Below are 15,435 nucleotides of genomic sequence, written 5' to 3'. Positions count from 1 at the left end.
TAACAATAATTTAACTAAGTTTATCAACTACCATAGATTTTAATCTTTTTTCTGTAATGGTTTAAAAGATTTGTATTGCTATAGTTTGTACCTTTCATTTTACTGAGAAAACAGTGTGTTTTTTTTTATTTTAATAATTTGACTTGACACATGGTAAATCTCTAATACTCTTTCTGTAGCTGTATATATAGTTATCAACCGTGTTATTATAGTGTACATTTTTACTTTTTGACTGTAACGTGTATGTTTTGACCCAGTGAACGGTCATGTTGAGTTGACCAAGAAGGCATATTTCGAAAACATACTCATGATCTTCCTCATTTGTTATCGCAAGAGGAGTTTCAGTGTGAGGTTACAGATAAAATCAATTATTAATCAGCAGGGAGAATGTGATATGCCAAAACAGCAAACAGTGTTTATTAGCAGAGGCTTTTATGTACTTTTGATGTAGGTCAAAGTCTAGACATCAAATGTAATTTTATGTAACTGAAGTGTCTGATTTAGTGTTTCAAATAAGAATAATATGTAAATAGAAATGTCAAATTCTGGGTGAAATAATGCAGTGTAATAGATATATTTATACAAAAATGAAACCTATTCTGGTATGCACTTGTTGAAATGTATAAAATAAGTCTGTTTTTATCAGTCTAAATTATAACATATTATAAATGATTAAAACCTATTGGTTTAAATGTTAACGGTACAGGGTTTTAAAGATTGGTTTAATGCTTGATAACCAATTTGTCCTTTGACCAGCATTTTTTTTTTGTCAAATAAAATGAGTTAAATACTATTATTTAAATATTAATGATCATTCATTCATTCATTTTCTTGTCGGCTTAGTCCCTTTATTAATCCGGGGTCACCACAGCGGAATGAACCGCCAACTTATCCAGCAAGTTTTTACGCAGCGGATGCCCTTCCAGCCGCAACCCATCTCTGGGAAACGTCCACACACATTCACACACACACTCATACGCTACGGACAATTTAGCCAACCCAATTCCCCTGTACCGCATTGTCCCTGGACTGTGGGGGAAACCGGAGCACCCGGAGGAAACCCACATGAAGGCAGGGAGAACATACAAACTCCACACAGAAATACTAACTGAGCTGAGGTTCGAACCAGCGACCTTCTTGCTGTAAGGCGACAGCACTACCTACTGCGCCACTGCCTCGCCCAATATTAATAATCATAGTGTAAATATTTTATAGAGTTTGAGTAGTCAAGGTCATGGCTTATTTTCTTATTAATTTCATGTAATATTATTCAGAAATCTAATAAAGAGGTCAAAGGTTTTGATGTTTTATTTATCCAGTGTCGCAAATCAAATTTCATTTCAGTATGTAAAACACTGCAAAACAAGCAGGAGTATTTTAATTGACTATTTTCAGTGGAACAGATGGTTGCATAGGCATGAAACTATATGTAATAATGAACAAACAAATATACTACCTGAAAAATAAGTCTTGTCATCCATCCAAGTTTTAAGAACGACAAGTAATAACTTGACTTCTAGTTGATCATTTGGCATCAGAAGTGGCTTATGAAAAGCTTATTTGGTTATTTTTATTTGAATTCATCTTCAATTCCTGCATCTTACCTCAGACATGCTCAATAATGTTCATATTTGGTGACAGGGCTGGCCAACCCAGAAGCACCTTGAACTCCTTTTGTTCAGGAACTTTGATGTGGAGGCTAAAGTATGAGAAGGAGCGCTATCCTGCTGAAGAATTTGCCCTCTCATGTGGTTTGTAATGTAATGGGCAGCACAAGTGTTGTGATATCACAGGTTGTTGATGTTGCTATTTACTTTGGAGATCTCTTACATGCCCCCATACTGAATGAAACATCAAACCATGATTTGTCCCCCAACAAACTTGGCTGATTTCTGTGAGAATCTTGGGTCCATGCAGGTTCCAATAGGTCTTCTGCGGTATTTGTGATGATTGGGGTGCAGTTCAACAGATGATTCATCTAAAAAAATCTACCTTCTGCCACTTTTTTCAAATGATCAACTAGAAGTCAAGTTATTATTTGTTGCTCTTACTACTAGGATCGATGACAAGACTTTAGTCAAGTAATGTATATACAGACAAATACATTAGGAATTTAAATCAGATTTTTGTCATGTTTGTCTTTTTTTTTCCAGATAGAGGAGATAAAAGAGATGTTGATCCAAACGCTGGACGGTTTGTACGATATCAATTTACACCAGCTTTCTTACGGCTACGTCAAGTAGGAGCCACGTAAGTACAGTTTGCCATTGTTATCATTGTAGATGTATAGTTGATAATCATTTTACATTTATGAATGAATGTATTATAGGGTGACCTTACATCCTCTTTTCCTGGCAAATAAAAAAAAAAGGTTCAGTATTAAACCACATAAACCAGCTTATCATAACTAATATAATAACTTATTGATAACAAATCAACCCATGCACCAAAATAATACAAATATCAACTCTAAACATTCATTCATTCATTAACTTTTCGGCTTAGTACCTTTATTTATCTGAGGTCGCCACAGCGGAATGAACTGCCAACTTATCCAGCACGTTTTTACGCACCGGATGCCCTTCCAGCTGCAACCCATCTCTAGGAAACAACCATACACACTCATTCACACTCATAAACTATGGACAATTTAGCCTACCCAATTCACCTGTACCACATGCTGACAACTGACCCAGCCGAGGCTCGAACCAGCGACCTTCTTGCTGTAAGACGACAGCACTACCTACTGCGCCACTTAATGCACCTGTCTGTCTTTACTGTGCACCAGGGCATTACATCATCATAATACTTTTAAAGATATTGCTACTTTTGCAGTTGTTTTGGATAAGTTGATGCAGTCTTGTTGAGCAGAAACTGTATTAAAAATTAGGAGCTGATTAAAATCCATGCAGAATATAACTGAATAAATGCATAATGAGAGGATCGCTATACTCCCGTCCTCTCATATTGTCCTTTCTTGCCAAGATTGCGCATTAAGAAAACAAACACGAAAGGACAGCCAGCTGATATTCATTAGTAGACCCTTCTCATATTCCAGTACAACAGCATGCTCATTCAGGTCAGAAATAATGATCAAAACAAAGCAAGCATAAATCATTTCTCCGAATTAAACCTGCTGAATAAAGCCAAAGGGCGTCAGCGTTCAGAGGTAGATGCAGTAACTTCTCATCATAAATAATGAACGCCGCTCTCGTAACGCATGGAGGAATTGGCATTGCTGGAATAAATAACACACCGTTTTGCAACTGAACATCCTGTCCGCCTTGTTTCTGTATCTTCAGTGTTGAATTCACAGTCGGTGACATCCCCATCAATAACTTCCGGATGATTGAGAGGCATTATTTCCGCGAGCAGCTGCTGAAGAGCTTCGACTTTGAGTTTGGCTTCTGCATCCCGAGCAGCAAGAATACCTGTGAGCACATCTACGAGTTTCCCCCGCTCTCTGAGGATCTCAGTAAGTGCTGTGAAGATTGTTGCTGTTTAAACATCTGTTAATCTAAACTCTCTTAAACCTGAGCAGTTTACTATTTATGGTCACCAAGACTGTATTCGTTCAAACCATAATAATATTGTGAAATGCAGACATATTTTAACTTTAGAACTGCTTTAACCCAAAATGTAGATTTCATTATTAATAATTCTCCCTCGTGTTCTTCCAATCGAAACCTTTGTTCATCTTCTAAACACAAATCAGGTCATTTTAGATGAAAACTGAAAGCTCTCTCCTCCTGCATTTACCTAGCAGTGGTCCTAAGAGGTTTGAAGTCTAGAAAAGAAACCAAAAACCTTGTCAAAACATTCCTTGTGTCTTATGTAGTTCATCTGTAATCATACAAAGCTTCAAGAGCACTTTGAGATGATTTGAGCTTTGTGACGTGCAGTGTTATCCTGCCGGAAGTCACCAAATACAGGTAGACTGTGGTTTTTCCAATTATACTCGGTTGGTATTAAAGGGCCCAAACTGTGCCAAGAAAATCTCTCCAAACACCATTAAAACACCAGCAGCAGGAACCGTTGATACAAAGCAGGATGAATTCATGCTTTCATGCTGTTTATATCAAATTCTAACATAGCATTGGCAGCAGAAATAAAACTGATCAGACGAGGAGCTGTTTCCCAGTCTTCTATTGTCCAGTTTTTTTTTTTTTTTTTGTGAACTCAATGTGACTTCAATGTTAATTGTAGCCTCTTCCAGAAAAAAGCTGAGCTGTGAGTGGTTGTCTAACTGTTGGAGCATTTAAAAAACAGTGCTCAGCACTTTGTGTCAAATAGATGCTCAGTGCTTCTTCATGATGCTGGACCTCTCATCGAAAAGACCCGAGAAAATATGGTGAAAAAACACTTTGGTGCTATTAGACCAGCCATATGGCATTAACAACCATGGCACATTCAAATCACATCAATCACCTTTTTCTCTTTCATTCTATCCAGGGGTGTAGATTTAGCGTAGACTGAGGCCATGTCTACAGTAATCCGGAAAAATTTGAAAACGGAGTTTTCCTCTAAAAACGGTTCACGTCCACACTGTCGTTTCTATTCGTTTTCCAAAACTTTGTCATCTACACTGAAACGACTACAAATGCTTTCACCCTGTACTGCACATGCGTGAAACGTAAGACGCTTCGTCACGCGTCATTTCCGCCTGACGTTTATTTTCTTTCTGGCTCTTTGAAACGTTGCGGGAAAATGTCAAGGAAAAGCACAGAGTTTTTTAAATGGACTGACAATGAAGTGGAGTTGCTGCGTCGAGTAACACATGGAATACAAAGTTGCAAAAGAGAGTGAAAATGTAGACTGGGAGACGTGCCAAAACAAATACGCCGATATACTGGACCGCTTTAAAGAACAGTATCCTGCTGATGACGCTGCTTACCCTCAGAGTAAGGACCACATCACTAAACTCATAATTACAACGAAATGAAAGTAAACGAATTAGTAACATGACTCTGTCACATGACAAAAAACGCGTCATCGTTTTCGAAAGACTCTACACTATGACACGAAAACGGCGTTTTCAAATTTATCCACTTTCCACTAAGTGAGGACGGAAGGGCAAAACGGAGACAAAAATATGTGTTTTTAAATGAAAACGCATTAGTGTGGACATGGCCTGAGGGACACCAATATCCACCAACTATTGAAATGTCCCCATCAATAATCAATAATTTAATTCACCTAAAAAAATTGCACTGTCAATATTAACCTGGACATGCAGAAAGGGTTAAATCACATTCTCTTCTCGAGTCGTACCACCCCCGAACACAAATTAACATTGTGATTGGCTGTGCCTTTCCCTACTGTCATGTAAGAGGATGTAGCTGCGTTAGATGTAACAGTACCAAAACTGTGCAAGGGAATTTTTCGTGCAAGAATAAGGTGTGTGACGCACACAAGTGACGGATGGTGGCAGCAATAAAGGTGGACAAAGGAACTTTTTTCAATAAAAAGTGTAACTCGCATAAACGCAAGTTCACTACTCAATGAGTGCATCATGATAGTGCTAACGTTATAGCAGGCTGATGAATAATAATCTGTGATTAATATGCCCTGAAAACCAACTGCAGACTAAACAGCTAAATGTAAAAGTATTAATATGATCTCTGCCAGTTCTCCTATGCTTCCTTTAAGCTCAATACTCCTCAAACATAACATAAGCTATCACTGCTATGCTGATGATCTCCAACTATACTTTCCAATCAAACTAGGAAAAGATTTATCATTAGAAAATCTTTTCCTATGCCTTACCGACATTAAGACCTGGATGACAAATAACTCTCTGCAACTAAATGAGAACAAAACAGAAGTGTTAATTTTAGGTCCTGCTGCTACCAACAATTCAATTAAAACTCAGCTAGGAGCCCTAAACGACAATCTGCACAATCACGCCAAGAATCTCGGAGTTATCTTTGATCCACTCTTGCAGTTTGACAAACATGTAAATGCGGTTGTGAAGAGCAGTTTCTTCCAGCTTAGATTGGTGGCAAAAGTTAAATGCTTTCTTTCTAAAAAAGATTTAGAAATCGTAACCCATGCTTTAATCTCCTCTCGGTTAGACTACTGCAATTCTTTGTATATTGGCCTACCTCTGACAACACTCTCTCGGCTACAGTTGGTCCAAAATGCAGCCGCCAGATTAATAACAGGAACTAAGAAAAGAGATCATATCTCCCCTGTCCTTGCCTCATTGCACTGGCTACCTATAAAATACAGGGTTGATTTTAAAATTCTTCTTTTCACTTATAAAGCTTTGCACAATTCTGCCCCGGCCTATGTCAGCGAGCTTATTAGGCCATATACAGCTTGTAGATTCTTAAGATCACATGATCAGTTTCTTTTGTCTGTCCCTCGGTCTCGCTGCAAGTCAAAGGGTGATCGAGCTTTCAGTGTTGCGGCCCCAAGGCTCTGGAATAGTCTCCCTCTGAATATCAGAATCTCTCCTTCTTTGGATGCTTTTAAATCTAACTTAAAGACACATTTTTACTCTCTTGCCTTTAACTTTTGCATGCATGTTATTTTTGTATTATTTATATTTTAGTATTACTTTTAAATATATTTTATTGTATTTTTAATACCAGTTATTTTTAGTTTTATTGTCTAGTTTATTTTATTGTAAAGCACTTTGGATCAACTACGGTTGTGTTAAATTGTGCTCTATAAATAAAGTTTGCCTTGCCTTGCCTTGCCTGTCCTAATCTCTTAGAGTAGCATGTTAAATTTTGTTTGGGATGGGGGGCGTTTACATTTACATTTAGTCATTTAGCAGACACTTTTATCCAAAGTGACTTACAAATGAGAACAAGGAAGCAATTTACACAACTATAAGAGCAGCAATTAACAAGTGCTGTAGGCAAGTTTCAGGTGTGTAAAGTGTAAGAATCAAAACATTATATATATATATATATATATATATATTTTTTTTTTTTTTTTTTTTTTGTAGTACAGTTAGCGGTGGAGCCAGAGAGGCAATTGCAGATTAGGAAGGACAGTGGAGACTAAATAGTTGAGTTTTTAGTCGTTTCATGAAGACAGCGAGTGACTCTGCCGTTCTGATGCAGTTAGGGAGTTCATTCCACCAACTGGGCAGATTGAATGCGAGAGTTCGGGAAAGTGATTTCTTTCTGCTTAGGGATGGAACCACGAGGCGACGTTCATTCACAGAACGCAAGTTTCTGGAGGGCACATAGATCTGCAGAAGGGAGAGCAGATACGAAGGAGCAGATCCAGAAGTCGCTTTGTAGGCAAACATCAGAGCTTTGAATTTGATGCGAGCAGCAACTGGCAGCCAGTGCAAACGGATGAGCAGCGGAGTGACATGTGCTCTTTTAGGTTCATTAAAGACCACTCGTGCTGCTGCGTTCTGAAGCATCTGAAGAGGTTTGATAGAGTTAGCTGGAAGCCCGGCTAGTAGAGAGCTGCAATAGTCCAGTCTGGAGAGAACAAGAGCTTGAACAAGGAGTTGAGCTGCATGTTCAGTTGGAAGGGTCGGACCTTTCTGATGTTATAGAGTGCGAATCTGCAAGATCAAGCAGTTCTAGAAATGTGGTCAGAGAAGTTTAGTTGGTCATTAATTGTTACTCCAAGGCTTTTTACCATTTTGGATGCAGTAATAGTTGCCCCATCCATCTGGATTGAAAAGTAATAGTGTAGAGTCGGGTTGGATTCACTTGTTTACCATCTCCACTAATGTCAAGAGCAAACCTACGCCCTTGCTATCTATAAGACACTAGTGCATATGGTACATAAATCTATCGCACAGCTAAAAGATTGAAACAAAAATTACAACGAAACATCCCACTCAAGTCATACTTGTGACTGAAGCTGCTTAACAAATTCTTCTACAATGTCGTCCTCAGAGGTGGGCTTGAATTGATATAATAAGATTAACCAATAGAAACTACAGCAGCTCTACAATGTTTTCAGTCATTGAGAGATGGAATTAGCAAATACTGTATGATCATGCTGGCTTCACACTAAATGCAAAATTAGGTATTTGCATGTGTAGGTTACATGCAAAGTCAATGCAAATGCAAGGATGTAGGCAAATTTCTTTTTTTAACATCTATTTTTGGCTTTATTATAATTGGACAGTATGTCCACAGGATTAGAGAAAGAGGCGAATGAGATAGGGAAGATCCATGAGCTGGGATTTGGACTCCGTATGCCCGAAGCACAGTGGTGTTATAGACCATTTTGAGGGATGTAAACAATAACAATGCCCCTACCCTATTTCCTGTTTTACATTTTTAATTTCTATAGCTTCGGTGAATTCAAAAATGTCCACATATTGATAAATAATGTTATGATAGCCGTTTAAACGTCAAGGTATGATTGAATTCTAGCTTGTTACAGTTAGAAAATGTAAGAACAAGCAGGAAATGTTCATAGACCAATGACATCACATCAAAATGCTCTATACAGTATGTTGGCCCACTGCATACAAAGCCTTTGACATCAACAGAGGCAAATTTCTGCCAGGCAGTGCAAATGATGTGCAATGTGTTTGCAACAAAAGTGTTGAATTCAAATTCAAAAAATAAAACTCGACTTACCTAGAGCGAGTGATGCAATGTGGGTATTTTCTTTGCATTTGGAGTGAATCCAGTGTAATAGGGGGGGGGGGCGCAATGTGGCGCAAGGCGCGGCGCAATACTTGTTTGCTAGTTTCAGCTTGGCGCAAGAGTCGTTTTGTGGCGTTGGCTCATATGTGCGCCCATAGGCGTTGTGGTCTAAAAAGTAAGGCGTTCTGAGGCGCACTGCTGGCGCGTCGCTATTTTGAGAAACTATAATAGATTTTTCAATAGACCAAAACAAACCCGGTCTAAAGTCGAGCACAGAGTTGTGCCTTGCTTACACAATGCTTAATACACACAAGATGTAGAGCAATACGGAAATATCTTTACATATGAAAAAAATAAAATATTAAGGATTTATATAGGATATAATAAGAATATATATAGGATATAAATATAAAGGATTAAAATATCACAAAACATTATTTTCTAGCCTACATAAATATGAAAAACCACTGCTTTTATGTCTTCTTCATCTCGGGGGGCTTTTTTAATTCATTCATAACAATTTGCTTTTGTATAATGTTATTATTATTAGCAGTATTATTTATTATATCCATGTTTATATTTGTTTTATTAAAAACAAGCTTAGATTTGCCCACCTGCAGGTTTTAGACCATATGGTGCACAGCATGTGTTTTAGGATATAACTCAGTTTTTTGACCACACTTCGTTATTATTGTTCATTTATTCGTTTGCTGGAAATTAGAACTAAATTTAGAAATAGTTTTGAAACAAATCTTTGCGCTTAACAAACAAAATGAATTATTTATAGGCTAATTGATGTCTGTGCGTAAAGGTTTCCCTATCCACGAAAGTGAAAGTAGATCATTTATCTGTCATTCTCGCTCGGTAGATGCTCTGTTTAACTGTTTTCTGTTAAAAAACTGTTAACTTTTTGCTTGCTTACTTTACATCATGTAAACAGCAAATGCGCTTATGGCGCGATGCAAGGCTCTTAAAGGGAGTGGGAGATGAGACTCTGATTGGTTTATTCTCAAAACACACCTATAATAAAGAAAATAAACTCAACCCTTTTAGACCATGCGCCACGGCGCAAAGCGGATATTCCCATCCTTATATTAGCAAATATGGATTCTGACATGGCCTGAATGCGTTTGCGCCCTGCACCTTCCGTTTTGCGCATGGACCGTCAAAATAGAGCCCTTAGAGAAGTTTAAAATGTATTTTATGAGAAAATGAAATAGTTTTTGACCCTTACCATTAAAGACTTAAGACTATGAACAAAATGACGAAGCATTTAAAAGGTAAAATAGAAGCACTTTAATGTATTTTGATAGACAAGAAATGAGTATCATATCCTTATTCTCTGTAAAAAAGAAAATTATTTCCAAGCAGTTTTATTATTATTATTTGGGGCAGGAGATTAATCAAACTGATACCCAAACCGAAATTCTTAAACTATATAAGTCTTTTTCACAAACGAGTCGAACGACCAAACACACATCCGGTTATAGTTGTGTATCGATACTTCTGACCGGAGCAATCAGATTCAGTTTTATTGCCAAGTGTGCTTCACACACACAAGGAATTTGTTTTGGCTATAGAAGCTTCCAGTGTACATAAAGCGACAAGTGACAACACAAAATAAACATGAGAAAAAAAAGATGATAAACATTAAACAGAGATGCAGTTAGTCAAGACCGGAAATCTGGATGTTGAATTGTATGTACAAGTGTGTATGAGAAAGTATTGCACATATTTATTGCACAGTTGGGGGATTTTTAACTGTTCATGAGGTAGATGGCCTGAGGAAAGAAACTTTACCTGTGTCTGTCTGTTTTTGTGCTTGGTGAATGAAATACAATACGTCAGATACAGATACGCTTGTTTTCACTACCTCTTGATTTACCTCAGCGGATGTTTATCGTCTTGTGGACCGACATGCTAAATATCTGGATCTGGCTTTTTCTACAGCTAGATGTATTTATACCATATTCATATCTGCTAAAGATTAAATATAATATCAGATTTAGATTCATTTTTAGGAATCTGACAACATACTTTAAAAAATTCTGACAAATCAAATCAAATCAAAAGGTTACAAACAATTCATGACAAACTTTATTATGATTTGATTGTTTGAGAGTATATTCACAACACAAATGATAACACAATGAAGTATGAGAGAGAGGGAAAAAAATAAGTAAATAATAACTGAAAATAAAATAATAATTCAATAACCAAAATCAAGGTAAAGTGTTTAAATAATCAAAGTTTTTAGGTGGATTAACATTATCAGTCTTATCACCCTGTCGTAGTTATTATTACATAAAACATTTTCATCTGTATACAGTTGAGGGCTAAATTATTCATCCTGCTATGCAACATTTGTTCTTTTACAAATATTTCTTATGTGATATTAAATTGGTTAAGTACATTTTCATATTATTTCCTATAATATTTTTTCTTCTGGACAGTATTATTTGTTTTATTTGGCTAGAATAAAAGCAGTTTTTAATTTTGAATATTATTAGCCCCCTTAAGCAATGTTTTTTTTTCCTTTTCTTTTCTACGGAGCAAACCATCGTTATACTATGACTTGCCTAATTAACCTAACTTGCCTACTTACCCTAATTAAGCTACTTAACCAGTTAAACTCTGCTGTTATTTTGGGATTTCCGCCTGGATTTTGCCTACCCAAATTTAAAAGCTTCCCGAATCCTCATGGAGAGGTGTAAATGCAAAAATTTGGTATCATTTTAAAGAAAACCCTTTGAACTTTCATGAAACACTATTGAAAGTGTTTAAAATAACTGTAAATGTTGTCTGTGTTATAATAAACACCTAAAAAGAGCCGCTTTTTGTATTTTTTTTATAAACTCAAATTTGAAAGTGTACCTTTTAGGTTCTGTGTGGTCTAGCGTGCTGTAATTAATTTTGGTGGTTCCTGCACATGTCTGTAATCATAGGAAAAAAGAAACATGTTTCTACCATAATCTATGCAAAAGTTATTGCATTCCAACTGATGAGAGGTGCTATAAAAGCCACAGGGACCGATCATTGTTTTCATATTTCACTAGTCTTTTGTTTGATCAAACATAATTCACTGTGTTTGGAGCACGTCAGACATATAAAAGCATTACTTATGCACATCACCTCAAAAACAGAGGAGAAATGGCCCTTAAGCGCACAGCATAACGTAAGAGATGACAGCTGTCTGTGCTGTCTGGGGCTGCTTAGTGATCATAAATGTATTTTTTTCACTTCTGCGCCAATGGAAACACTGTGATTCATTTGGAAACTGTTTGATATGTGAATATAATTCAGTAAAAAGAATGCTAGAACTGTATGAGCACCGGCAAGAGCTTTCATTTGAGCTATAACTTGTACATGTGTCATATGAAAAATATGAAAATGAACCAATGTAAAATACCCAGCTTGGGTATCCAAAATACTGTGTATTTAGGAGTAAATAATTTTTGTACAGTAAAATAAAAACCAAAGTGATGCATGTGTGCATAAAACATAGATTCTACGCTTTCAAATTAAACCACTTAAAGGGGTCTGGTGCAATGCTAGCCCTTTAAATCTTAAAGCGTAATTCGATAATGTCACCGGGTCCACAGAGTTTAACTGGTTAAGTCTTTAAATTACACTTTAAGCTGAATACTAGTGTCTTGAACAATATCTAGTAATATATTATGTACTGTTATCATGAAATCAGGTAATAGAAATCAGTTGTTAAGTCTATTATGTGACAGAAATGGGGAAAAAATGTAAAATAATAAAAATAATTATTAAAAAAGCTAATAATTCTGACTTCAACTGTGTTGTTTCATTGCATAAGTGCATCTGGCAGCTCTCCAATGGGTTTTCTTTGTGTTTCAGTTCGTGAGATGATCCTCCATCCTTACGAGACGCAGTCCGACAGCTTCTACTTTGTGGACAACAAGCTGGTCATGCACAACAAAGCTGATTATTCGTACAGCGGAGGCCCTTAGGACAGCAGTGGGCGGGACTAAGGCAGAGTTTGACTGACAGACCTAAGAACCAATCACAATATCTACGTCCAGCAGCCACGCCCTCTTCAATCAGTGTCACAGGCGAGCGGCTGCAGTGCGTCATTCCTGTTTTGGAGATCTAGAGAGTCACACCATAAGGTCTTGTCCGACACGCACACATATCCTATCCTGATTTCACACACTGCCATTCACGTCAGCAAAAACACAAACTCAAGCATTTATTTTGAAGCGTACCCCAATTATGAGCTAACACGTCCCATAGTTTGTATGGGCAAAGCACTGTAATGTGAATGGTACTTAGGTTTTACTATTCATTGAGTGAGTGCGGTGTGTGTGAGATTTGATTCAATGATTGCAAGTTTGTGTGTGTGTGTGTGTGTGAGATGACGCAGATATGACCGTTATATATTGTTGATGTTGAGTATTTCTTTCCCTGTCAGAATAAGCTACATCAAATTTCATACTTGTGAACTTTTCATCCTAAATAGAAGCTGATTTTATGGTGAGACCTTGACTTAATTGATAGATTTGTGTTCATTAGATATATTTTGATACGTGAACAAACTCACTTCTGAGATGTCGATTATTTGTGTGGAATAAAACAAAACTAAAAAAAGAAGCAAAAAAAAACGAATCAAGTGGCATTCGTGGTGCACATCTGTCAGGGATCTACGGATATTTTTGCATTCAAAAGGTTTGCGTGAAGTTCCCGATTATTATACATAATTCATGCTGCGAACCAGAGGTTGAGTAGATAAAAAAACGTCTACTGAAAAGGGAACACGGCACACATTACAAGCCTTGACATTTCAAACGACTGGCTCCTGTGGTTTCTCTGAAAAAACAAAACAAAAAGGAAAGGAATATCAGTTTTCAGTAGTTCAGAGATGGCGTTTCTCTTCACCTCTCCATCTATCGTTCCCTTTCTCACACATTCCAGTGATCCAGGCCTCTATCACGCCTGTTTAGTGCACATAGCTGAGGTTAGATTCAGGATGTGTTGTATCTATGATCCTTGTTTTCATAGTGCAAAACGTGCATTTACTGTAGGAGGATGATTTCAATAAACCCTTGTTCTTAAATTGTGGACATGGAAAAGGGGGTGTAAAGTGGATGGGGAAAAAATCATGGACAAATGTTTCTAGTCAGATATGTAACAGCTTTATTTATGATTGTGATTTACTGTAAATGATTTCGAGGGTGTGAAAACGAAACCTATGTTTCGGATAGTTCAAACACCAGTCTGGAATGAAGAGAAATAAATGTATATGTTGAATTTTTGGAAATGATTGAAATCGTCTATTTATTTCCTATAGCCATTTATTTTTATACACTGCCTTTCACACTGTAAACATGTCCCTGACTTAGACCTGCACGATTCTGGCTAAAATGAGAATCGCGATTTATTTATTTATTTTTGCTTAAAATAAAGATCACGATTTTCTCACGATTCTGTGGATGTAAAATAAAGGTATGGTAAAAACAAACATGGCACAACCTCGATAATAATATTATGTGTAGGTCTACTGGTGTCTATAAATAATTCGATTCTACTTATAATAATTTTAATGTTGAATTATTATGTTTGAGATATATGCTTGCAATCTGTCATATTAGACAATTTTATTCACTAGTAAAATCAGACATTTTCCATTATCAGATTATATTCAACAATATATAGGCTAGTTATACTGACACTGTAAACATTTATTTATATGCACAACTGTGGGTTCGCTATGAAAGAAAAAACATCAAATGCTTGTCGTAATCATCAACTCTAAAATGCGATACGATCATTTAAATGAAGTGCACACTTTCGGTTTCATTCTGACTGCTAAGTGCTTGTTCATACTTCGCGCGCGGCTCCCAAACGATCACTCTGTACCACAAACTGAATATTATTTACAAATGTATTACCTGTTACTCGCAACATACGCAGGTTCTGTTCACTAAAGTAGATGTGCGCAGGTCTATCATTAATAGTAGAGCGCGCGTGCTCGCAGTCAGCAGCTCACGTCACGTGTGATTTCCCGATCGCGAAAACATAATTATATAAAGAGAAAAATGTCAATTTTTAGTGTATTTTACCTTATAAATACAGTATGTGACTCATTCAACATCATTTGGAGGTGTCAATGTCTCTGAGCAACGTGTGTGAAACAATGAAAAGACTCGTGCAGCCGCCTTTTCTTCTCTCCTGAACTTGAAAATATGATTGGCAGAATCGTAGAAAGGCTGGATTAAGATCGTCAAGGGGGTCGAATCGAGATCGCGATCTTTTAACGATTAATTGTGCAGCTCTACCCTGACTCTTGATTCACAGGTTCTTGATTTATTTTTCTGTGTATTATTGCTTTCAAAGTGTATTATGACACTGGCTTCAACACCTTTCTGTCTTTCACTTTCATTTTTAGAATGATAATAGTACAACAGCCAGCTGTTTTACCTTGGGTATTAAACTGATTTATTTCTGGCATAATTTTGGGTTCAAAGTTGATTTCTTTTTTGAAAAACAATGATATTCTGCAAAAAAACAAAGTTAACAAAAAAAAAACTACTTTTGAATTGTGTTTTTTCAATCAAAGAATCAATTAAATGAGTTATCAAATAAGCACAATCTGACCCCAAACAACTGAACAATAGATTCATGCTTAAATCATGCTAACAACATGCTAATTCATGCTAGAATCATGCTAATTCATAATAAAATCTTGTTAACAGCATGCTAATTCATGCCCTGTAAAAAAACAAAAAACAACAACTATATGATCAGTTAGTCCTGACAGTGTGTTTTTAGGTCATTGTAACTTATTAAACTAAGGTTGCTTAACAGCTAGACTTTTATATCAGAACCAAGC

At 36.7% G+C, this 15,435-nt stretch overlaps 1 protein-coding gene across 1 annotated transcript in view; it reads left to right on the top strand.

Annotated features, from left to right (window-relative positions):
- unc119a2 (unc-119 lipid binding chaperone a2) overlaps nucleotides 1-13,863 on the top strand; it is a 60,585-nt gene extending 46,722 nt beyond the window's left edge. Inside the window, 3 exon segments of the mRNA NM_001040394.2 lie at nucleotides 2,154-2,250; nucleotides 3,303-3,475; nucleotides 12,444-13,863. Of these exon segments, the coding sequence (NP_001035484.1) occupies nucleotides 2,154-2,250; nucleotides 3,303-3,475; nucleotides 12,444-12,556 (383 nt within the window). The 3' untranslated portion in view covers nucleotides 12,557-13,863.
- Nucleotides 13,864-15,435: the final 1,572 nt, after the last annotated feature.

The sequence above is a fragment of the Danio rerio genome, chromosome 21, assembly GCF_049306965.1.
Source record: "Danio rerio strain Tuebingen ecotype United States chromosome 21, GRCz12tu, whole genome shotgun sequence".
NCBI classification, from domain to species: Eukaryota; Metazoa; Chordata; class Actinopteri; order Cypriniformes; family Danionidae; genus Danio; species Danio rerio.
This window is presented reverse-complemented; position numbering and strand designations above follow the sequence as displayed.